Genomic DNA, 24,790 nt, shown 5'->3' with positions numbered 1-24,790 from the left:
GGGCTGAAGCAAGCAAAATGTACAAGTGTGGATCATCTGGTAGTCACAGTTAAAAAAAAAATTACTTTATTTAAGAAGAGGATAATGAAATTACTCCGATAGAAGAAATGAAAGTTTACAAAACAGATCAAATAATTTGATAAGATTTTGTCTCCAGATTTGTAAGTACAGTTTCCTTCTTCTTCTTCTTCTTTTTTTTTTTTTTGAGATGGAGAATTGGGGGTAGGGGTGTTTAATTGAGAACTCAGTCCAAAATTCTCTACAGTACTACACTCTATTTCTACAAAAGAAACAACTACAGTTTCCTTTTATAAATCCATCAGCTTTTTTTATAAAGGTTAACGTAAATGAATTTGTTACACTAACTTTAGAATGGACAGTGTGAAAATGGACAGTTAACATGGGAAATATCAATAATTTATGAACCCTACAGTTGTCAATAATATGTAAATAAGAATACAGCATATTTAAAACTAAATAAAACTGTGGGCTCCAGGTACATACAAAAAGAGTGTCTCTCCCTGTGCCCAAACAGTGTTATGTGATTACATTAATAGTACTGAAATGAATTTTAAACTGATGTGTGTTGTTCTTCAGATATGTATTTCCTGAGATAGTTACAGATATGCAGTAAAATATAAATGTAAGGATCATAAAATGCAAAAAATAAATACAGTTAATAACACAAAAATATATTTTTTATCACATTTATGATCACAAATTTTTAAAATAATTTCAGTTTTCATAAGGCACTACAGTCATCCTAAAATACGAGACTGGTGGAGCATTTTAGATACACTAGGGAAAACTCACAAATTTAATTCCTTATATAAGCCTGGAACACTGAAAAATTACAATATTAGTTTAGCACCATTACTTTAAAGGATCCTTTCAAATAGAGATCAGGTTTCAAACCAGATTAATGACTGAAAAAATACAGTCTTTTCTAACAGTTGACCTATACGACAGATGACTTAAGTATGCTGAAATTCTAAATGGAGGTGTGTCTTCCAGTAAAAAGTATCTTTACATGCACAAGACCTTAATGCTATAATGGTAACATGAGTGATAAGATTGCTAAAAACTTACATTTTTGCAGTTTTAATAATCTGGCTGGAAACATGAGTATATTCATTAAATATTCTATCTATATACAGTTAGATAATATACTCCAAAAATAAAAGAAGTCACTGATGCTATTCCAGTATGATACTCCAACATTTACCCTGAGCTTTACTTGTAAAATCACTTTTCACAGACTATTGTAAGAAAATGATCGTTGTAATTTATCGGCACAATAAAAGTAACAAATTAACTTCAACTTCCGACCACACAGCCTTTTAAATCCCTAATTCTCAAACGAGTCCTTTTCCTTAAATCTTACAGTCTGAAAAACAGTTGGTATATAAAATTATGATGATAAATACACAAAATATGCTCACTTAAAACAAATAACAACAGTATACATATTTCAAAGACTGACAGCTAAAGTAATAAAAGAGGAAAAACATTAATATGAAAATAGTTTTCAACTATTTAAAAATCTTTTTGACATATTAAAGATTTTCTACATCACAAATAAAATCACTATGAACTCATAGGATGACTTTAAATTGAGAAAGAGAGATACTTTGAACTAAGTGAGGACGATTATTTATACAAGTCATATACCATTTAATATTAATTGTGAGTAATAACACAGTTCTTCAAATAACACAAACACATTCTTACTGTTTGTAACAGCAAGTGGAGAATACATGATTACCGCATTACACTGTACATATTTGTTACAAATTTGCATCAGTATTTATATCACTGCAACATTATATGAAAAATCAGTTCCAAAACAACAGCAGGGCTGTCCTGAGACATTGATGCAGCTTTGTGAAGAATGGGGATCAGCTCATTGTCAAGACTATTCATATAAATTGGAGGAAGTTTTTCTCCTTGGCTTCCAGCTTCATAGCCCACCTAAAAGACAAAAGGTATGCATTTAAGTTTAATATTTCCCATTATTTTTCTAAAATTGTTTTTAAATGTCAAGAAATTGCTAACTTATTGAATATGTACTTCATGTCACTTGAAATGTGTATGAGAATAAACCTGTCTTATTTTTTAAGTAAACAACCTTCTGTTATGACATACATTACATGCAGCTGGGGTACTACTTGTCCTACCCATTGGTAAGTTAATCATTTCCTCTTTTATTTCTGCACATTTTTAAAAACTAGAGTAATGTGTTTCAATCACTACAATGAATGCTTAATTCCTTAGCATATCTATGGTGGACATAAATGTCATAGTTTTGGGTGCAAGAATAAAGAATAAACTTCACATTTTGCAATGCAGGGGCAGCAGATGTCCCTGTTGGTTTTCCACTTAAATTGTTTTATGTGAATGTCACTTTGTTTCCTGTTTTTGGAAGGACATTCATGATGAACAAGTTTCCATGCATGCAAGCAGTGCTCCAAAGTTTGATATATTGTTAAATAGCATAGGTTTTTATAATGTGACCAAATGAGACTGCAGTCAAGCCCATCAATCAGTGAGGAATGATAAATTCTCATACATGTGGGGGTCCTGATGCCTCAATACCATCACATTTCTCTCTAGACAATAGTGGAGGAAAGGGATCTTAAGTCACAGGTCACTGACAAATATCACCCACATGCTTTAGGAAACATCAAGTGTCTCACACTGCTGTAGGAGCTCACACTTTATGCCTGTCTGCTGACATGATATTCTGAGTGTCCAATGAAAATTATGCTGGAAGGAAGCAGTAGCCAAAACAATGGAGCTCTACCAGTCTGATTTTGGTGACTTTTTTATCACCTCATTGCCACACAGTGGAAATATTCAATATCACCACCACCTGAATGAGTTTGGACACACACATCACTCAGTGGCAGTAATGCTGACAATTTTTATTTTTATGGTATGTGGTTGACAGACAGTTACTGGACAATATTACCATGATACCCTGGTAAGTAATCATGCAAAAATGTAATGACAAGCATTCCAACAAAATGCCAGGACATTACTCACAGCAGTGACACATGTTGCTGTGTGGGATATGAAACTCTGTCCCATTCTCCATATTTCCTTGAACTGGAACCCTGTAACATGTTCTTTCAATGTATGAAGAGCCAACTGTTTGCCGAGCATTTCCAGGATGACAATAGCATAATAAGAAAGATGGAACAGAAGCAAAATTGAGCATTTATTGAAGAAGGATATCAACTAGTTCATCCATAAGTAAATGGTAAATATGTGGAGAATGATTAGTTTCAGTGTGAAGACTCCTGACAAAGTATCTTTTTTTAGGTTTGTGATAGAAAACATTATGAATGTTCCTCATCAGTGCCCAATCTCTCAACACAGTCATTGGTATGCAAGTTTTCGGTTATTACTGCATGTTTAGCAAGGAAACAATTAATTCTATAATGTTACAGGAAAAAACTTTAATATAATACAAATGAGTATATTAAAGAATGTAGTTAATGGAGATGTGATACACCTTACAGCAATTAATATTTTAGCAAGCCACTCCCACTACTAACATATTATTAGAAATAAAAAACTGCCATATCATCATCATCATCATCATCATCAATATCAACGTATGGCGCCAACACAAAAGATACCAGTTACAAAATTAAACTGTTTGGCAGCAATGGTTTTAAGCAAATTTTTCATTTTTTATGCTGAATATTGACTGACACTGTGGATCAGATGGCATTTCACACAGGTGAGAAGTTGCTCGTTTACTCTGACACACTTTGTGCCTGACAGCTATTCAAAGCATGTATCCAAGCAAACAAATTATTAGCTGAGACTGCCAGAAGAGTATCCTACCACTACAGAGTTAGGAGAATGCCCCTGGAAATACGGGTAATGGGGAAATGAGCTGTTTCATTGATCAGTGAAACCAGTCGACAACAAAGATCCGATTGTATAGTACAATGCTCCTCTACAACCCACTGTTTCAAGTTTAGTGTAGTCGTGTGTCTAACATAGACTGTAATGAATATAATAGAAGGAAACATTCCACGTGGGAAAAATATATCTAAAAACAAAGATGATTTGACTTACCAAACGAAAGCGCTGGCACGTCGATAGACACACAAACAAACACAAACATACACACAAAATTCTAGCTTTTGCAACCAACGGTTGCCTCGTCAGGAAAGAGGGAAGGAGAGGGAAAGACGAAAGGATATGGGTTTTAAGGGAGAGGGTAAGGAGTCATTCCAATCCCAGGAGTGGAAAGACTTACCTTAGGGGGAAAAAAGGACAGGTATACACTCGCGCGCACACACACACACACACACACACACACATATCCATCCACACACATACAGACACAAGCAGACATATACAGAGGCAAAGAGTTTGGGCAGAGATGTCAGTCAAGGTGGAAGTGCAGAGGCAAAGATGTTGTTGAATGACAGGTGAGGTATGAGTGGCGGCAACTTGGAATTAGCGGAGATTGAGGCCTGGTGGATAACGGGAAGAGAGGATATATTGAAGAGCAAGTTCCCATCTCCAGAGTTCGGATAGGTTGGTGTTAGTGGGAATTATCCAGATAACCCGGACGGTGTAACACTGTGCCAAGATGTGCTGGCCGTGCACCAATTCATGTTTAGCCACAGGATGATCCTCATTACCAACAAACACTGTCTGCCTGTGTCCATTCACGCAAATGGACAGTTTGTTGCTGGTCATTCCCACATAGAATGCGTCACAGTGTAGGCAGGTCAGTTGGTAGATCACGTGGTTGCTTTCACACGTGGCTCTGCCTTTGATCGTGTACACCTTCCGGGTTACAGGACTGGAGTAGGTGGTGGTGGGAGGGTGCATGGGACAGGTTTTACACCAGGGGCGGTCACAAGGGTGGGAGCCAGAGGGTAGGGAAGGTGGTCTGGGAATTTCATAGGAATGAACTAAGAGGTTACGAAGGTTAGGTGGACGGCGGAAAGACACTCTTGGTGGAGTGGGGAGGATTTCATGAAGGATGGATCTCATTTCAGGGCAGGATTTGAGGAAGTCGTATCCCTGCTGGAGAGCCACATTCAGAGTCTGATCCAGTCCCGGAAAGTATCCTGTCACAAGTGGGGCACTTTTGTGGTTCTTCTGTGGGAGGTTCTGGGTTTGAGAGGATGAGGAAGTGGCTCTGGTTATTTGCTTTTGTACCAGGTCGGGAGGGTAGTTGCGGGATGCGAAAGCTGTTGTCAGATTGTTGGTGTAATGGTTCAGGGATTCCGGACTGGAGCAGATTCGTTTGCCACGAAGACCTAGGCTGTAGGGAAGGGACCGTTTGATGTGGAATGGGTGGCAGCTGTCATAATGGAGGTACTGTTGCTTGTTGGTGGGTTTGATGTGGACGGACGTGTGAAGCTGGCCATTGGACAGGTGGAGGTCATCAAGGAAAGTGGCATGGGATTTGGAGTAGGACCAGGTGAATCTGATGGAACCAAAGGAGTTGAGGTCGGAGAGGAAATTCTGGAGTTCTTCTTCACTGTGAGTCCAGATCATGAAGATGTCATCAATAAATCTGTACCAAACTTTGGGTTGACAGGCCTGGGTAACCAAGAAGGCTTCCTCTAAGCGACCCATGAATAGGTTGGCGTACAAAGGGGCCATCCTGGTACCCATGGCTGTTCCCTTTAATTGTTGGTATGTCTGGTCTTCAAAAGTGAAGAAGTTGTGGGTCAGGATGAAGCTGGCTAAGGTAATGAGGAAAGAGGTTTTAGGTAGGGTGGCAGGTGATCGGCGTGAAAGGAAGTGCTCCATCGCAGCGAGGCCCTGGACGTGCGGGATATTTGTGTATAAGGAAGTGGCATCAATGGTTACAAGGATGGTTTCTGGGGGGTAACGAATCGGGTAAGGATTCCAGGCGTTCGAGAAAGTGGTTGGTGTCTTTGATGAAGGATGGGAGACTGCATGTAATGGGTTGAAGGTGTTGTACACGATCAAAGGCAGAGCCACGTGTGAAAGCACCCACGTGATCTACCAACTGACCTGCCTACACTGTGACGCATTCTATGTGGGAATGACCAGCAACAAACTGTCCATTCGCATGAATGGACACAGGCAGACAGTGTTTGTTGGTAATGAGGATCACCCTGTGGCTAAACATGCCTTGGTGCACGGCCAGCACATCTTGGCACAGTGTTACACCGTCCGGGTTATCTGGATACATCCCACTAACACCAACCTATCCGAACTCCGGAGATGGGAACTTGCTCTTCAATATATCCTCTCTTCCCGTTATCCACCAGGCCTCAATCTCCGCTAATTCCAAGTTGCCGCCACTCATACCTCACCTGTCATTCAACAACATCTTTGCCTCTGCACTTCCGCCTCGACTGACATCTCTGCCCAAACTCTTTGCTTCTGTATATGTCTGCTTGTGTCTGTATGTGTGTGGATGGATATGTGTGTGTGTGTGCGCGAGTGTATACCCGTCCTTTTTTCCCCCTAAGGTAAGTCTTTCCGCTCCCGGGATTGGAATGACTCCTTACCCTCTCCCTTAAAACCCAAATCCTTTCGTCTTTCTCTCTCCTTCCCTCTTTCCTGACGAGGCAACCGTTGGTTGCGAAAGCTAGAATTTTGTGTGTATGTTTGTGTTTGTTTGTGTGTCTATCGACGTGCCAGCGCTTTCGTTTGGTAAGTCAAATCATCTTTGTTTTTAGATATATAGACTGTAATGAGTTAGAGCTGAAATGACAGGGTGTAATGAGTGAGAGATGAAACAAGAGGAAATGTGTAGAAGGTGTGGTCAGTCAAGCTGACACTCTGATCAAGGTGGACGTCCTCGCAGCTGATACTATCTAGCAGTTTTCTTTCAACATACCTGTGTGCCAATCAACGCTTCCTCTATGTGATGAGTAGCAATCTATCAATTTCATATTATTTTTATTTTATGCTGGCTTTTCTACTGCTTTTTCTTCACAAGTTAAGGAATTTTTCAGTCAAGATACAGGGAAATAGTGCAAATAAAAGCATGCTTCCTACACTTTTATTTGAAGCTTGAGTGTATCAAGCTAAATATGCTGTGATAAATATGAGCTAAGTATTGGTTGATCAAGATGTTGTCTTAATGGAATATGATCCTGGGAGTATAGTGTACCTGATGTTGTATCAACCAATGATATTCAAGTCCAAAACTCAATAACTACTAAAATATATGGCAAAAATTCTGTATTTACCTACAACACAGTCCTCTTTTTGAACAATACAAATTTCCTTTGAAATCTAACTTCTAGTGTTAGAAGTGGTAGAAACATCCTAGTTAATATTGTCATGTAGAAGAAGGTGTAATTAGATGAATGACAAACACTAACTTCACTTAACGAAGGTTTATTCAGCACTTGCACATAAAAGAGCACGGAGCGAACTGCCTCCGGCCAGAACACATACAGTATATGATTCTTGACATTTGTGGATTCTTCTAGAATGTACTCAAACTGAATATACAAATCAAAAATTGTTTAGTTCAGGTGAATTTTGAACTCACAACCCTCAATGCAACAGTTTAGTATCAAACCACTACACCACTGAGCTACTCAGCTTCTTCTGTGACAACATTGTATGAATCACCCCAAGTAACACAATCATTGGTGTGAAGGGTGAAATCATGGTGCATAGTGATATGTTAAAATAAGAAGCACAATGCATGTGCCTTGTGAGGGAATTCAATATTTATATTCTACACTCTATAAATCTGCAATGTATTTTAACAAACTTTAAAAGAAATACCAACTATATACAGATATAACAGACTGGCTACCTTATGACAAATTTCTCAAACCAATCACCAATTTTCTTTCTTTTGAAAACATTGTATCATAAAAAGCCATTAACACTTTAAGCTCAGTTACAGAACACACATCTAAGTTTCCTTTGCTCTCTCTGTGATGGTACTCATGGAAACTGTAGCAATTAACTTACATTTTCTGGGTGTATCATTGCTCGAACTGCTATCTTCGTTAGACCTGCCTGTGCTAATAAATCTAGGAGATTAATCACAGCCAGGCAGGTAGCTCTTGCTATTGATTCTGTCAAGCGACTGATATCTATGGGATCACTTCCCTGTTCTGATACTTCTTCAGACTGAAAGAAAAAAAAAAAAAAAATGGTAATTTGAAATATTTTCACATGTCTTCATAAAACAACAAATAATATCTCTTCTAACTAACACATAAGGTTTGTAAGAAAGGTAATACAACTAAGTCCATAAAAACTAATTTATTAATCAGAACAGTACAATGCATCAAATTTTTTCAAAACAGAACCCTCCTGTCAATTCATTTTTTCCATCATGGTTTCCAAGTATTGTAGGCTTACTGGAAGGCCTGGGATGGGACAGTCTTTAGGGCACACGTAATAAAAGATTTCATATTGTTGATGGTCCGAAAATGGACTCCTGTCAGTGTTGTCTTCAGCCAGGAACAAACAAAAGAAATCTTCCATAGCAAGGTCAGGATGGTAAGGGAGCGGGAGGGGGGGGGGGGGGGGGGCGCGCACACTGGTGCAGTGTTGCCATCTATTTTTTTAATACAGGGTTTATACGCAGACATGGAGGAAAATTCCCAGATTTTTCTTGGAATCTGGTTAAAAATACACTTTTTCGTTGTTAAGTGACAGTAAATTTTCACTCGGAACCATAAAATTTATCAATCCTTTGAATGATTAAGGTTTTACATACTGGGGTAGAACTTCCCAGCACTTCAGAAAATGAACCCCAGGAAAATAAAGCACTTTGAAGTACAGCTACATGTATGCTTGCATATTTCTGTATTACAATACGCTGTATATTTTTGGGTTATGAAAGTATGTATTTTAATTCCACAAAATGCAGCACGTTAGTTTCCGAAGCACTGAAATCGAGATTGCAAAACTGTTGTAAGCCAATCATAGCTCATATCACATGATCTTGCCAGCCAATGATAGCAGGTATTCAGAGCATAGGACACGTGATGTAGTCAGCCAATAGCAACATTACTGTTAAGTACCACAAACACTCAAATATGAAAAGTTAATGGTTTAAATTAATATACATAGTGTAGCTACCAGGAAAGCTAAGCTTTCACATATAATGTTGGTCGTATTTGCTTGTGTCCATTTTAAGATACATCAGACAAATGTGCCACTAAAGTTTTAAATAATGACATAAATGTTTGGCCCTCTGGGCTCAAAATTTTTCTAAATGCCTGGTCGTCAAAGTGTTAAGCTTTAAATGAGAATCAAATGCTCTGTGATTCAAGACATTTAAAGCACATTTGCACACGTAACATAATTCATCTTGCATAAAATGAAATGGTTCAAATGGCTATGAGCACTATGGGACTTAACTGCTGAGGTCATTAGTCCCATAGAACTTAGAACTACTTAAACCTAACTAACCTAAGGACATCACACACATCCATGCCTGAGGCAGGATTCGAACCTGCAACAGTAGTGGTAGCGCGGCTCCACACTGTAGTGCCTAGAACCGCTCGGCCACTCCGGCCGGCAGCATAAAATGAAATTTACTTTGAAAGTATAATGCTTTTCAAACCACCATTCGTAATATTTCCCAATGATCTGTTAAAATTCGTTTCAGCAGTAGCCAGAGAGCGCCAGAAAATGCGTGTGTGCATACAGTTACAATGACGTAGGAAGCCCATATCTTCACACGTGTATAGCATTAAGAGATCTTGCATTATCTAATAAACGAAACAGGATATCACATGATACTAAAAGAGCATCGGAATTTCGTGAACCATACTAAAATGCATAATTCAGCTCAAAGTGCACATTTGTATGTCCAGATTCACAAAAAAATTTTTTCGGGAAGCATCTGGTTGCTTGTTGCTACAGTTTACAGTCGCACTTCAAGTAGCCCAAGTGGGACAAGGTACTGCTCATACACGACTCACTCATGCACGTGCATGAGTGTGCTGGCAATTGCTCAAACAAATCTAATGTAAACCACTGTTACGTCATGCTCATCGGAAGCAGTTTGTTGTTATGAGCTATTGCATAGTCTTCGTCCTATGGCCTTTGGCACATTTTGCTGTTGGCAGCCGCTTGTGTGTGCACTATGTTTTGTTGTTGTAAATTATGCATTTCCTTTGCAACTCAGGTTTTATTTTTTCCCCCCTCATTTATGTTTTATTGCTGCAGTATTATTCCACATTATGGGGCTAAAAGTAAAATTCGTTGTAAGAGTGTCGGTTCTTACCAGTCAAAACTAAAAAAAAAAAAAAAAAGGAGAGAGAGAGAGAGAGAGAGAGAGAGAGAGAGAAAGAGAGAGAGAGAGAGAGAGAGAGAGAGAGAGAGAAATTCCTGGAATTCTAAGAGATTCCTAGGTTTTCCCCAGTTTTCACGTGAACGAAAAAGTCCCCAGTTTTTTCCTGGACTTCCCCATTGTCCCGCGGCTTACACACCCTGTAACAGATAATACCTAACCAAGAAAGCAGCATCACTGCACACATTGTCTTGGTGCAGCATAGCTTCCAGGAACCAGTGATGTGTGATCTGATGTGTGCAACCCCTTTTTCAGTCTTTTGAGCACTTCCACATAAAAGGCAGCATTGACAGTCTGTCAAGTAGGTACCGAACTGTGGTGAATGATATCACTAGCACTGAAAAAGAAATAATAATTGCCTTTAGTTTGTGCCTCCTCATGTATGCCTTCCTGGGACATGGTAACTGTGCGATGTGCAACTCTGAGCTGTCTCGTATTTGAAAACCACAACTTATCTCCTGTTATAACACTGCCACAAAAGTACCATCACTTCCACAACTTTCCAAAAGTTCTTCACAAATCAGCACTTGGTTGAACTTGTGATAGTCGGTCTAAATTTTCGAGACTAGTTTTGCAGACTTTTTTCTTTATATGCAATTGTTCGGTTACAGTGTCATGGACAAGGGTGTTTGGGTATAGCCAGAGTCTGAGCTATATGATGAATACTCATTCTACAGTCTGTGTGCCAAAGTTCTCTCTCTCTCTGTCTCTCTCTCTCTCGCGCGCGGGCGCGTCACACTGTATTCACCTTTTAATGTTATTGGACAGATAAAAAATCTACTCACCAAGTGGCAGCATAACATGCATGTAAGAAAAGATTATAATTATGCAAGCTTTTGGAGCAAGTGACTCCGTCCGGCAGAAGGGATGAAGGACCAGAAAGAGGGATGAAGGAAAAGGACTGGAGAGGTCTAAGGAGAGTGTTAAATTTTGGAAAAGTCATCTAGAACTTCGGGTCAGGGAAAACTTACTGCATGGGACGAGAAGGAAAAGACAGAGTGTCGGGGACTGCACCAGATGTGATTTGAAAACCTGAGAGCTTAAAGGCGGAGGTGGAAGACAGTGTAATATGCAAGACAAAGATTACTGCTATAACTTTGTGCACAAGTTAATAAGAGTGAAAAGCTAAGTGCATTGTAAGAAAGAGGGATGGGAGGGGGATGGCAAAAAATAGGTAGGTATGAAAATGAAAGATGTAGAAAACTAAAACGCAATGAAGAGAGGAGAAGTTACTGTGAAGAAATGTCAGGAGGGAAGAAAGTAATGTAATTGAAGGCCAGGCAGGTGGCGAGAACCGAGGACGTGTTGTAGCGCCAGTTCCCACCTGCAGAGTTCTGGGAAAATGGGTTCTGGGGGAAGAATCCAGATGGCGTGTGTGGTGAAATAGGTACCGAGGTCACAACTGTCACGTTGTAGAGCATGTTCAGCAATATGATATTAAGTGTTGACAGTGCTCACCCTCTGCCTATGCCCATTCATCATAACTGATAATTTGGTGATAATCACGCCAATGTAAAAGGCCGAACAGTGTTTACGTAACAGCTGGTACATGACACGTCGTTTCACAGGTGGCACTCTCTTTGATAGTGTATTTTTTGCCAGTTACAGGGCTGGTATAGATGGTGATAGGAGGGTGCATAGTGCACGTTTTGCAGTGGGGACAGTCACAGGAGTTGGAGCCGTAGGGTAGGTGGAGAAGGAGCATAGGGTCTGACAAGGACGTGGCAGAGATTGGGAGGACAACGAAAAGCTATTCTCAGACAGAATGAATCTCATTTCAGGTCATGATTTTAGGAAGTCCTGGTCTTGTTGAGGTAGCTGATTAACACATTACAGACCAGGATAATACTGAGTGACAAGTGGTGTGCTTCGAAGTCATTTTTTGGAGGGATCAGCAGTACCAGGATTGGATGTGATGGTCCGGGAAATCTGCTTTTGAGCTAGGCTGGTTGGGTAATCGTGTCCAGTTAAGGCTGAGGTGAGGATGGTGGTGTCTGCTGTCAAGAGCAGCAGGCAAACCATGTACGTGGGGGATGTTGGTATAGAGGATGGTGGCATCACATAAGGCCAGCTACACACTTCTTTTTACATTAAACCTACTAACAAGCAACTGATGTTGTTGCTGGTGAGTAAGTTCCTTCTCTGATTAAATGCAATTTTGGCCTTTTGTATTCTGGTCGCAATTTCTTTCGCGCTTCTACCATCTCTTGTGATTTTGCTTCCCAGGTAAGTAAATTCCTGTATCACTTCCAGCTCCTCTCTTCCAATTCTCATTCTCAGAGGTTCATATTCTGCTCCTATACTGTATACCATCACTTTAGTCTTTTTCTTGTTTATTCTCATTCCATACTGATTGCATAGAATTTTTTCCATTGTTCTGAGGACTTCCTCTAGATCTTCTTTTGTCTCCGTGACTATAGCAATATCACCTGCATAACGTAGCATGTCTATCTTCTGCCCATGAATTTTGATCCCCACCTCAGTAGCAACAACATCAGTCTGAAAATAAGGAAACGTATCATGAAAGGTTTCGGTTTCGTTTGGAGTGTGGCCCTATATGGATGTGAAACTTGGACAATTGGAAGGGAAGAGAGAAGACGGCTAGAGGCCCTGGAGATGTGGTGCAACAGAAGGATGATGAAGATCAGCTAGAGAGACAAAGTAACAAATGAAGAGGTGCTTAGAGGAGTACAGGAAACCAGATCTCTGTGGAGGCACATCCAAACAAGAAGAGATAAACTTGTAGGGCACATTCTACAACACAACATCATTGGAACAATAGCAGATGGCGCTATTGAGGAAAGGAATTGGCAGGGGCAACCAAGGATGTCATACATGCAACAGATCATGAATGAAGTTGGATGTAAGACATACGTGGAAATGAAGAGGAAGGCAGACAGAAGAGAGGAATGGTGCTCTGCTGCAAACCAACCTCAGAGTTGAACAATAAAAGAAGAATAACAAGCAACAGTACTTACATTTTGACAGTTGTCATCTTTTTCATGTCAGATGTTGCCTACCATACCCTCTGCAGAACTCCAGGCTCTATGTTCCCTAAAAGCTGATGACTCCATTATTATTCCCCCAGCAGTCAAAGATCTACCACTGTAGTACTTGACCGAAGGTGAAGTGAAGGTCTACACCAGCTGTCTGACACCTCTACATACATAATCTGCCATCAAGATCCCATCACTATGATTCAAACTGACCTGCAGTCCCTCCTTAAAACCTCAGGCCCCTCACAAGGACTAACACCTCAATCTATAGAACTTCTTACCCAACCAAAACCACTCACCCCCACCTTTTACCTTCTTCCTAAGATCCACAAACCCAATCATCCTGGCCATCCTATAGCTGCTTGCTTCAAAGCGCCCACCGAATGTATATCTGCCTTAGTTGATCAACACCTGCAACCCATAGTACAAAAACTCTCCTCCTTCATCAAAGATACCAACCATTTTCTAGATTGTCTGAAATCCAAGCAGATTTCCCGGGTCATCACATCCAGTCCTGGTACTACTAATCCCTCCACAAAACAACTTAGGAGTACACCACACCCCTGACTTGTCACCACTGATGCCACCTCCCTCTATACCAACACACCCATGTACATGGTCTGTTTGCTGCTGAACATTTCCTCAGTCAGTACCCACCTGATTCTAAATCTTGACATCCTTCTTACTCACCTTAATCAACTTTATACTTATCAACACCTACTTCACCTTTGAGGGACAGATATCTAAACTTTTCATGGGTCACTTGAAATGGGCTTTCCTGGGATCTGTAAGTCTTCAGCCCCTAGTTTGGTAGATACATTGATTACATCTTTACCATATGGACTCATGGTGAGGCTGACCTGCTAAAATTACTAGAATCTCTGAATACCTTCTCCCAATTAAATTTTACATGGTCATATTTCGAATCCCATGCCACTCTCTTTTATGTTGATCTCGTCGTCACTGAAGGCCAGCTACACACTTCCAGCCACATTAAACCTACCAACAAACAACAATACCTACATTTTGACAGTTGCCATCCTCTCCTTGTCAAATGTTCCCTCCCACACAGCCTTTGAATCCGAACAAATATGTTTGCCTTGGATACCAACGCTTTACAGCAGTACACCACCATTCTCACCTCAGCCTTCACTGTACATAATTACCCCACCAGCCTAGTTCAAATGCAGATTTCCCGGACAATCTCATCCAATCCTGGTACTGCAAATCTCTCCAAAATAAAATTTTTGAACACACCACTTGTCACTCAGTATTATCCTGGTCTGGAATGTGTTAATCAGCTACTTTGAGAGGGCCATGACTTCCTAAAATCATGCCCTGAAATTAGATCCATTCTGTCTGGGATTTTGTCCACCACACCTAGAATAGCTTTTCGTCACCCTCCCAATCTCCACAATATCCTTGTCAGACCCTATGCTCCTTCTGCCCCTATCTCTCTATGCTGTGGCTCCTATCCCTGTGACTGTCCCCACGGCAAAACTTGCACTATGCACCCTCCTACCACCACCTATAGAAGTCCTGTAACTGGCAAGCAGTACACTATCAAAGAGAGTGCCACCTGTGGAACAATGTGTCATGTATCAGCTGTTACGTAAACACTGTTCAGCCTCTTACATCGGCATGACTATCACCAAATTATCAGTTAAGATGAATGATCACAGACAGGTGTACACTGTTGCAGAGCATGCTCTACGACATGGCAGTTGTGACCTTGGTGCCTGTTTCACCACACACTCTGTCTGGATTCTTCCCCCAGACACCAGTTTTCAGAACTCCACAGGTGGGAACTGGCACTACACCTCCTTAGTTCTCGCTACCCTCCTGGCCTTAATTTACATTAATTTCTTCTGTCTCAGCATTTCTTCACAGTAACTACTATTTTCTTCACTCCTTTTTAGTTTTCTACATCTTTCATTTTCATACCTGTCTATTTTCCACCGTCCCCCTCCCATCTCTGTTTTGTACAATGTACTTAGCTTTTCACTCTTATTAAATTGTGCACAAAGTTTTAGCAGTAATCTCTGTCTTGCATATTACCCCATCTTCCACCTCCACCTTTAAGCTCTCAGGTTTTCAAATCTCATTGGTGAAGTCCCCAACAATCTGTGTTTTCCTTCTCATCCCGTACAGTAAGTTTCCCCTGACCAGCGGTTCTTGTAGTGGACTGACCCGACAGCCAATCCACTATGACTTGTAGCCGAATAGCACGCATTTAAGCTCACGCAGACTGGCGTGAGGTCTGGAACAGATTAAAGGAGTTGAGTCTAATAAATAAGTACGGAGTTGATGTAATACTTAACTTTAACCCATAATTGGAGAACATCGCTCTTGTTGATACATTATATAATCTCAATATAAACTGGTCATGGCGCCTTGCTAGGTCGTAGCAAATGACGTAGCTGAAGGCTATGCTAACTATCGTCTCGGCAAATGAGAGCGTATTTGTCAGTGTAGCTTCGCTAGCAAAGTCGTCTGTCCAACTGGGGCGAGTGCTAGGAAGTCTCTCTAGACCTCCCATGTGGCGGCGCTCGGTCTGCAATCACTGACAGTGGCGACACGGGGGTCAGTCGTATACTAGCGGACCGCGGCCGATTTAAAGGCTACCACCTAGCAAGTGTGGTGTCTGGCGGTGACACCACATTTCTGAGTGACTTTTCCAAAGTATACCACTTCTCCTAGACCTCTCAAGTCGTTTTCCTCGATCCCTCTTCCTTTCCCTTCAGCCCTTCTGCCAGATGGAGCCATAGGCTCTGAAAGCTTGCATAATTATAATCTTTTTTTATATGCATGTTATGCTGCCATTTGGTGAGTAAATTTTTTATCTATCCAATTACACTATACTGTCAAAAATTGATTGTTTTCACTGTTATGTCTTCACCTTTTTATGTTATTGGGTATCTACAAAGAGTGTTTGTCAATGTCGTCCAGGCTATCAATGCCTTGCATCACCAAAAAAACCTACCGGTATGACAGACATTCATTCCGAAATGCCAGCTGGAGACATTTCACACAGAATCTGATTGTGAACCATTGTTCCATGAACACCACATCGCAACTGGAACCAGACAGAGATTCACGTAGACATGTGTCCTAAGTTCATGTCCCAAGTCTCTGCAAGCTCAGAGGAAACAGGGTGCCCCCCCCCCCCTCTCTCTCTCCCCCCCTCCCCCCCCCCCCACTCTCTCTCTCTCTCTCTCTCTCTCTCTCTCTCTCTCTCTCTCTCTCTCTCTCTGTGTGTGTGTGTGTGTGTGTGTGTGTGTGTGTAATAGCAATCTTGAGGCATCTTTCCTCCCCCCCCCCCCCCCCTCTATGTCACTGACACAATATGTGTTGCTAGTACTATGTATAACTGGTGTGTTTTGAAAAATATCGGCTTTGCTAATGATAATGTAGCTATCTAGGAAGTCCAATAACAATGACAAAAATTTAAAATGACTGTCATTTCTTAGTGCAATAACTATCTTTATATGTCTCTATTCTGTGTTAAAACATTAAACTAGAGGCGCATTTTTTGTTGTGCGCCAGTTACAGTACCTGAAGAATGAACACTTCCGTCCAACGAATAAATCTTGAGCTACCCATATAATCAGTGCCATTATGCACTCTAATAGAAGGAATACCATCAAGTGGACGTCCATCAATTAGACTTTTCACCCTGAAAATAAAAAATGAGGAATATGGTCATAGTTTGCTCAGTTACAAACTTACTATTAGCTGCTTTATTGTACTGCTTACGTAATTTGATTTTTTAAATTTTCTAAGCCATTGCAATATTGATTCACTCATTCCATAACATGGTTAATTGCATGCTGAACTATTTATACCAAATAGTTTAAACACATTATATAAATTTCATTCCTGAATTAATCTGTTATTAAACTTGCTGATAAGTTAAAACTAACCAAACAAAATATACAGTACAACTTTTGAAGATTTTAGCAAGTAGGAGAAAGGTATTATCAAACAGAAGCTGTTAGATGGGTTGTGTTTGGAGAGTGCAATTGGAAGAACATTGCTCACAAAAGCCAAGGGTTGAGGTTCGATTCTCAGTGTGGCACAGTTTTAATATGTGAATAAATTTCAATGTAATTTTAAGGTTAACTCTACATTAAATGGTTGTGAAATAGTAGCACCCTAAATGAAGGCACATGCTATTATTTGCTTGACTATAAACACACACTTTTTTTTTGCTCTTGACAATTCCTCTCCCTCTTGGCAATATAGATATGGCACCAAGGGGGAGGGGGTGAGTGGGGACAGAAGGGGGGGGGGGGTTTATGCACTGTGTGACAGATTACATGTGAAAATGTCAAACTTTAGGCCATGCAGCTGGATGAGTGAACCTGTATGTGAGTTGGAGGAAACCAAGTGCATAATGAATAATCAGACTATTTCTACTGAAGTACTGTGATGTTCAAAATCAAACTTTAAGTTGATTCATTCTTTGCTTGATACAGCCAACATAGAGAAAACCACCTATTTTAAAACTGAAAATCTCTCAAAGACATGTTTCAGTTTTCTTCTTCTACTGGAGTGCTATCCTACTCAAAAGAGCTGGAGCACGAATGGCATTGCTGTCATTTACATTCCTTGTAAATTACAATATTCAGTACAAAAGACTTATTTGTGTATTTTCCACAGTGTAACTATATGATAACACATATTTAATAAACTTACTGTATAGATCAATGGCATTGAGATTGTCCACCACTAAAATGTTTGAGAGATTCTCATACTTTATTTCATAATCCATCTTTCAAATTGTATTAATCCTCCTGTACATTCTACTGACAGTGTTTCATGCAGAGGCAATACAATGAAGGGAAACAACACAAGACAAAATCATTTTTTATCTACTCTATATCAAACTCGCATTGTCCTTAACTACAAAACAATACTTTTTGCATCCCAAAACTTGTAACCAATCTCATGTGACCAAGTAATGAATAGTTTCTATGTACCCTACAAAAAGGGTAAAGTTGTTAAAGGTAGATCTGAACATGAAAGCATTACCATTTCATCATACAAAATGCTACAAATTCGTATAGGTAGACCTAAAAGTTATTATCCCTAAGTGTTTAGAAGCAGCGATAACATTCCGTCCATAAATTAATGACAGAATACTTCAACCAACAGAGAATGAGTAAAGATGCAAAGATTACTTGTGGACCTAACAACAGACATTAAAGCTCTCCTGAATGTGCAGTTTTATAAAATCAGTAAAACAACATTACTGGATCATCTATTTGTCAGCAAATATTAACTGTAATATACAAAGTCTGTAACAGACTTCTAGTATTAAATAATGCCCACAGTTCAAAGCTTTACAAAGAGTCTAAACTCTGACATTCGAGTAATGAGGTTAAATACAATTAATGGGTTTTTAATTTGGTATAGTTAATTAAACGCAAACAAAATATAATGATAAAAGGCTGAAACAGTAAAAATCATTATTCACTGTATCTTTCTGTTGCTGCTCTAGCTAAGCAAAATGATGCATTACAATGAATTATTATATACCTACAAATCTTGTCTGTCAAATTTGCCGAACTATTATTTCACTTTTCATTTCCATGTCTAAAATGCTTGCATAGGATCCAGTGCAATGTTAGTACTGTGAAATGCAGTACCAAAAACCAGTCTATCATTTAAAAAAATCAATTTCTTCATGGGGTTTATAATGGTGGACCATTATAGCAACAATAGTACAGGACAAGGAACTGTGGAAGAAGTCTGGAGAAGTCTTTGAACAACAGTGAGACACTAATTGCTAGTAAGAAATGTAACAAATAAACATATAGAAACAAACATACCACTGGATGTCATTGCTCATGCCCTAGGTTAAACTCAAATGGTTAACCTTCAGTTAATTGTAATATGCTCATGATGCTGATTGTAGATGGATGACTGTACCTAAGGTGTTGGCAAAGGCATTTATGACTTACGTCACACATAGTAAATTGATCTCACATTCATTTATCCTTGTTTTCTAGCTGATAATGTTGAAGGTGTCGAACATATGGGCTGTCCTCCAATGTGGGCCTAGCTGGAGCTGCACGGGTTTCAGCAAACACCTGCAGTGTGTAGATAAAGTGACTTTCTATCCATATGGTCATGTATCTGGCATATTTATGATGTTTGAGGTAGCCTGCATCCATATGACTGCAATTAATTGGCATTGTTATCAGACTCTAGCTCTAAACACAATAAATTCATGTATTCCAGGCAAACCAACAGGAGCCTGAAATACATTACATGTTGTCTTCTGTAGATATTTCCAGTACACATGTTTTCCGTTTCTTTTTGTTTAAGAATTCAACGGTGGACACGTAAGTGTTACTACGGTTCATATTCTCAAAACTGGCATTTGACAATAGGCCAAACAATCGTTCACTGTGTTTAATCATCATCATCATCATCATCATCATCATCATCATCATCATCATCGTCATCACCACCACCACTCACTCACTGAATACGCTAGAAGACAACACAAACACTGTGTGAAAAACACCGTACCTTGGACAAAACTGGCGATCTCCATCTTACCACCTTATTTCCATCTGCAACAGGAGGTCAAGAAACAGAAATCATATCTTTGTTTAGATATACAAGTTTTAAAGGATATGGTCTGCTATAGATGCTAACCACTGGCATTTCGAAACTTTACAGTACAAGTATAAACTAACTGTTCAAATTTTAGCAAGTTTCTTACAACTCTAGTTCAGAGGGACATGCACAGACAAAATCATCCATATCACGAGTGGGAATTGAATCCACGACCTATAAAAAAGCTGGTTAGTGTCTTGGCCAACTTGGCCTTCAAAAACCAGAGCCACATAGGTTTATGGGAAGAGTTAAAGCAGCAAAAAGTTTTGAATAGGTCTTCCTTCAAGCTGTCACCACTGCCACTCCTTTGACAGAAGTATGTTTACTTCTTTCCAGGCATCAGTATGTGAATTGTAAACAGAAATCACATAGTGGGAAGTCCGTTTGCAATAGCTCACTGGAAGCATACAGTTTGAGACAAAAATTGTTGTTGTGATTGAAAAAGGTAGCTTTTCAATTTGAGATTTTGTCAGGTGGTATGGCGTGACACCTTCTCCTGCAAAGAGACAGAGGAGGAATTGTGGTGAATAAGGCACTACCAAAAGATTTCCTGGCTTAGGCACGAAGAGACTCAGCACAAGAGGAGAACACAGAGCTTGTGAATAAGACCTGATAGCTTTCATTCCTAAAAGCGAACCTGTTTTGATGAGTTACCACCTGAGGAAAATATTTTATACTAGTTGGCATTCCCAAAGATCCATCTGATCGTGGTATGGTAAAACGTAATTTTCACTGATGAAAAGGTGTTTTGAACCTGTAACAATGGTCAAAGAGTGGTTCACAGACCACAAGCTACACGACATCGTGACGAATACGTAGGAATGGTAGGAAGTGGGCAGCTACTGGTTTCCTGCTAGGGCTGGGTTTCTGTGAGAGGAACAGGAATACTTCACAGAGCTGGGAGACCTCTTGATAGAAGGCAGTATACCTATACACAGTGTATCATAATTAATGGCGCAAGTAAATGCATGCAGTTTAAAGTACATAATCCTAGAAGTAAAAAAGTCTATTAAACATGGGCTCTAAAATACATACCTGAAGAGCTATGGGCACTGCTTCATCTTTGATATAGCAAAACATCTCTTCTACTGTACACTTTGCTTTCCATATTTTGAGAGGTGGTAGTATTGACCAAAACAAAAGTCTAGTACACAGGGGTTCTAAAGTGCATACCTTATGTGCTATGAGCACTTATTTATCTTCACTACTGTGAAATACATCTCTTTTACTTAACAAATGTGCATAGCTCTTGAGACATGCATTTCAGAGGCAATATCTACTAGATTTTTTATTTTTTTTCATACTGCCTACTATCAAAATATGGAAAACAAAGAGCTTGCAGTAGACAAGACTTATTTTCCAGTATCAAAGCTGAAGTAGTGCCCATAGTCCTTCAGGTATGCATTTAGAGGCCATATTTACTAAACTTTTTGTTTCTAGTACTGTGTACACTGAACTGTATGCATTTACACCATCAATAACAATGACAGACCCTATATAGTTAAGCACATGCAAAGGAGAATTCACTTTTGAGGACGATCAGTCTCCTGTATATAAGTGCACATCCATTAAGCAACAGCTGTCCAACATGAGCATTCGGGTCACGGACTGGCCACTACAGGCTGCTGATACAAATCGGATGGAGAACATGTGGACTGAGGTACCACAGTCACTGTCAGATATCTGGTAATGATACCTACGGGCTATAGCTGACACCCTTTGGGACTGCTTCTTGATGACCGGGATGAAGTTGACTCTTCTGTCAATTCCACCTCACACCTCACGATACCATGCCAAAACACACAATAGAAATAATGGGGCATTCTGGACAAGATATCAGAGTACTGCCAACATTCTATTTTAATTACGTGCCCTTTTGCTCAAGTTTCCGTGTGAGCCAGTGGAAGTTCACTTGTCTGCAGAAAAGAACTGAACCAAGATAATACAACGTGAGTTAATTTTCCTTTAAGTTACATTTTTAATTGGAATAAGTTTCTTTTCAACAAATTTTTTGAATCTTTCCTTTCTCTCTAATCTGATCTCAGTCGACATACTTGAAAAGTAATAAATTAAGAGGGACTTTTTTTAAGGCTACTTTTTGTTACTTCACATGCATCTCTCTCTTCCCTTTTCTTCTGACCACTTGCATCCTCCCACAAATATGTAACAGATTTCTTCTAATATTTATTCATCTTTAATTTTCCCTCACACCTCCCCCCCCCCCCCCCCTCTCACTCTCACTCTCTCTCTCTCTCTCTCTCTCTCTCTCTCTCTCTCTCACACACACACACACACACACACACACACACACACACACACACACATTTGTCTCACTCACTTGCCTGTCACACCACCCTCACAAAATGAATAATTTTCTTTTCAATCCTCTGTTTAATTGCCCACTCACTGTTCTGAAAACACCCTTGCCTTATTCCATTTCTCTCTGCGATAAGATAAAAGGACTGTTACGTACTTTTCTATAAGATGTATTTTTCTTGTTTTTATACTCCCCGTAAGTTATGTCCCTATGCCTGGGCATGGACATTTGCCAGCAGATTTTGACTTTCCAAGTTATGTGGTGATTAAGTGCAGAGGTGCGGGACATTATGGCGGTAGCCGCCAGTAGGGATGACTGGTCAGGAATTTTATAGTTCAAAGTAGAGATGTGGAAAGTGGGTATGCAGAAGTTCTTTATCATGTTGTCAAGTTCTTCCATGGCAATTACAACTGTGGGGTTGCTAATCTTGATATCCATTTGTCATTCCATTACATTATATTTATGTGACTCACAATTTTTCATTTAAGCCAGAGCTGATCAGTAACAGTATGAGAAGACAGGTTGATATTACCAGGACCTACCTTGAATACAGTATACTACCTTTACAATAGCCTCCCAGAGATTTGACTAGTTTAGGACATGCTGAACACTTTATGAGGTGAAATAAAATGTTTTCATTCATTAAAACATTATAGCTACAGGGTGGTTATAATTAAGCTTTTGCTACTTGAGTCAGTGTAGACAGAGAACTATTTACAGTTTGGGTACCCAACTTTATAGGAACGATGTTCAGACTGTGCACTGCAGGATCTGTGTTGTCAGGAGTGTTAAGTGTCAACTTTCCGTTAGGCACTGGTACTGGTATGACAATGCAGAGATGAATCACATGCATCAGTGTGCATTACAGTTGCAGTCAATCAACATGGGTCTGAACAAGGTGAGAAGGGCTTTACTATAGTCCAATCTGCAAACATCGGTGGTGCGTACATGTCGAGGCACGAATGGGAATGACATTGTTGATGATTCCCAGTGACAGTTGCAGTATGCGCACAGACATGCTTTCTGCTTAAATTAAGTGTATATCCTGCAAATTACGTCTCTTGCTTGCTTATGCAGAATTTATCACTTACTACCATCATCAGTGACAACAACTTGCAACAAATGAAATAGAAATTCACTAAACAATTCACTGAGATCATGTTTAATGCTCCCATTAGCTACGACATTCAGAGCAGAGCAGTGTACTACTGAATGCTGATTGGCTGTTGGAGTATGCGTGATGTAGGTGCACAGAACAAGCCTAAACTCAACCGCTGTCATTCATGACTTCAACTATAGTGAAGCTGTTCTATCAAAACAACGGCAATAGTGCTACTGCTCTTCGTGAGTACTGATGCATTAAAGGAATACAGAGAGGTCCTCTTTCCACACCGGGGTTGAAGAACATGATTCTAAAGTTCCAATTAACTGGTGATTTGGGAATTGCTCCTGGGAGGGGCCAATGGCCAATTGCTACACAAATTGTGGAAGAAGTTACTGCTGGCATGGCTGAAACATGGGACACTAACACATGTTGGAAGATGAAGACGAGTGTAGCAAGGGAGGTAACCAGCATCCCACCCAAGATGTTTTGGTCAGCAGTACAGCAATCTGTAATGTGGTTCCACACTGTTGTGGATGCAGATGGTTATCACATTGAATAACATTTGTAAGCTGGAAGGTAAACATGGTTCACAACTAAAAAATGCTACCCCCTCACATGGAAACTAAAATGTGTTTCTTTCAATGGTTTATTCATGATTTCTCTTTCACAGGCCCTTACAAAAATTTCCACAAAATTTCATTGTCCTACGATCATTTGTTTTTCATGGGGGTTCCCCTAAAGTAGCAAAAGTTTAATTGTAACTACCCTGTACATCTCTCCATCAGTGCATTTAGCCTGAACAGAAAACACTATTCACAAAGCACAACATTAGACTACATCCAGAAACATAATTTACATTCCATTCACATGCTGTGGGTTCAAGGTGGGGTGATCACCTGGAACCATTATTTATTTCTTCCAGAACAATGTCTCAGTCTGCAACAGATGAAATTAAGTTGTCTACCTACTTAAGAAATTGTTCAATGGCACTCAGTATTTAATGAGATTATGCAGTCACAAAAAATTTAAATTTTGTTGGCTGAAGCAGAAAAATGCTGGTATTAAGAAGTGTGTAAATTCAGGGGTTTTGTAAATTTTTCACCTTCAGATCTCAAACATACTGAATGAAGGTTATGAGAAGACTTGCACTGCAGACCTTTTTTTTAAGATTTCATTGCCAATTTTCAGTCTGGCAGTTTAAAAAGCGAGGAAAAACGCAGATGCAATATACTAGTCCTCCAGCCAGCTTAGAACCCACAGCTGATAGAGAAATCGCTTTAGACAGCAGCCACATTACCACTGCGCTAGCAAGCCACAGCTGTGTTCACTGATTGGTCATTGCCATAGCAATGGCTAATATAGATAATTTGTGATGTAAAAATTTGTATTATCTCTGCGGAACCATCTTCCTGGACTCAACACCACAAGTTTGATATCCAGATATTGTA

At 39.8% G+C, this 24,790-nt stretch overlaps 1 protein-coding gene across 1 annotated transcript in view; it reads right to left on the bottom strand.

The window, feature by feature from the left end:
* Positions 1–252: 252 nt before the first annotated feature.
* Positions 253–24,790, bottom strand: part of LOC126184931 (zinc finger FYVE domain-containing protein 9) — a 412,866-nt gene continuing 388,328 nt past the window's right edge. Inside the window, exons 17-19 of the mRNA XM_049927602.1 lie at positions 16,846–16,966; positions 7,954–8,115; positions 253–1,971 (exon numbers count right to left, since the gene is read on the bottom strand). Coding sequence (XP_049783559.1) covers positions 1,813–1,971; positions 7,954–8,115; positions 16,846–16,966 — 442 coding nt within the window. The 3' untranslated portion in view covers positions 253–1,812. The remainder of the gene's footprint in view (positions 1,972–7,953; positions 8,116–16,845; positions 16,967–24,790) is intronic.

Source organism: Schistocerca cancellata, chromosome 4 (assembly GCF_023864275.1).
Source record: "Schistocerca cancellata isolate TAMUIC-IGC-003103 chromosome 4, iqSchCanc2.1, whole genome shotgun sequence".
Classification (NCBI taxonomy): Eukaryota; Metazoa; Arthropoda; class Insecta; order Orthoptera; family Acrididae; genus Schistocerca; species Schistocerca cancellata.
Note: the sequence above shows the minus strand (reverse complement) of the source record. Positions and strands in the feature narration are given on the sequence as shown.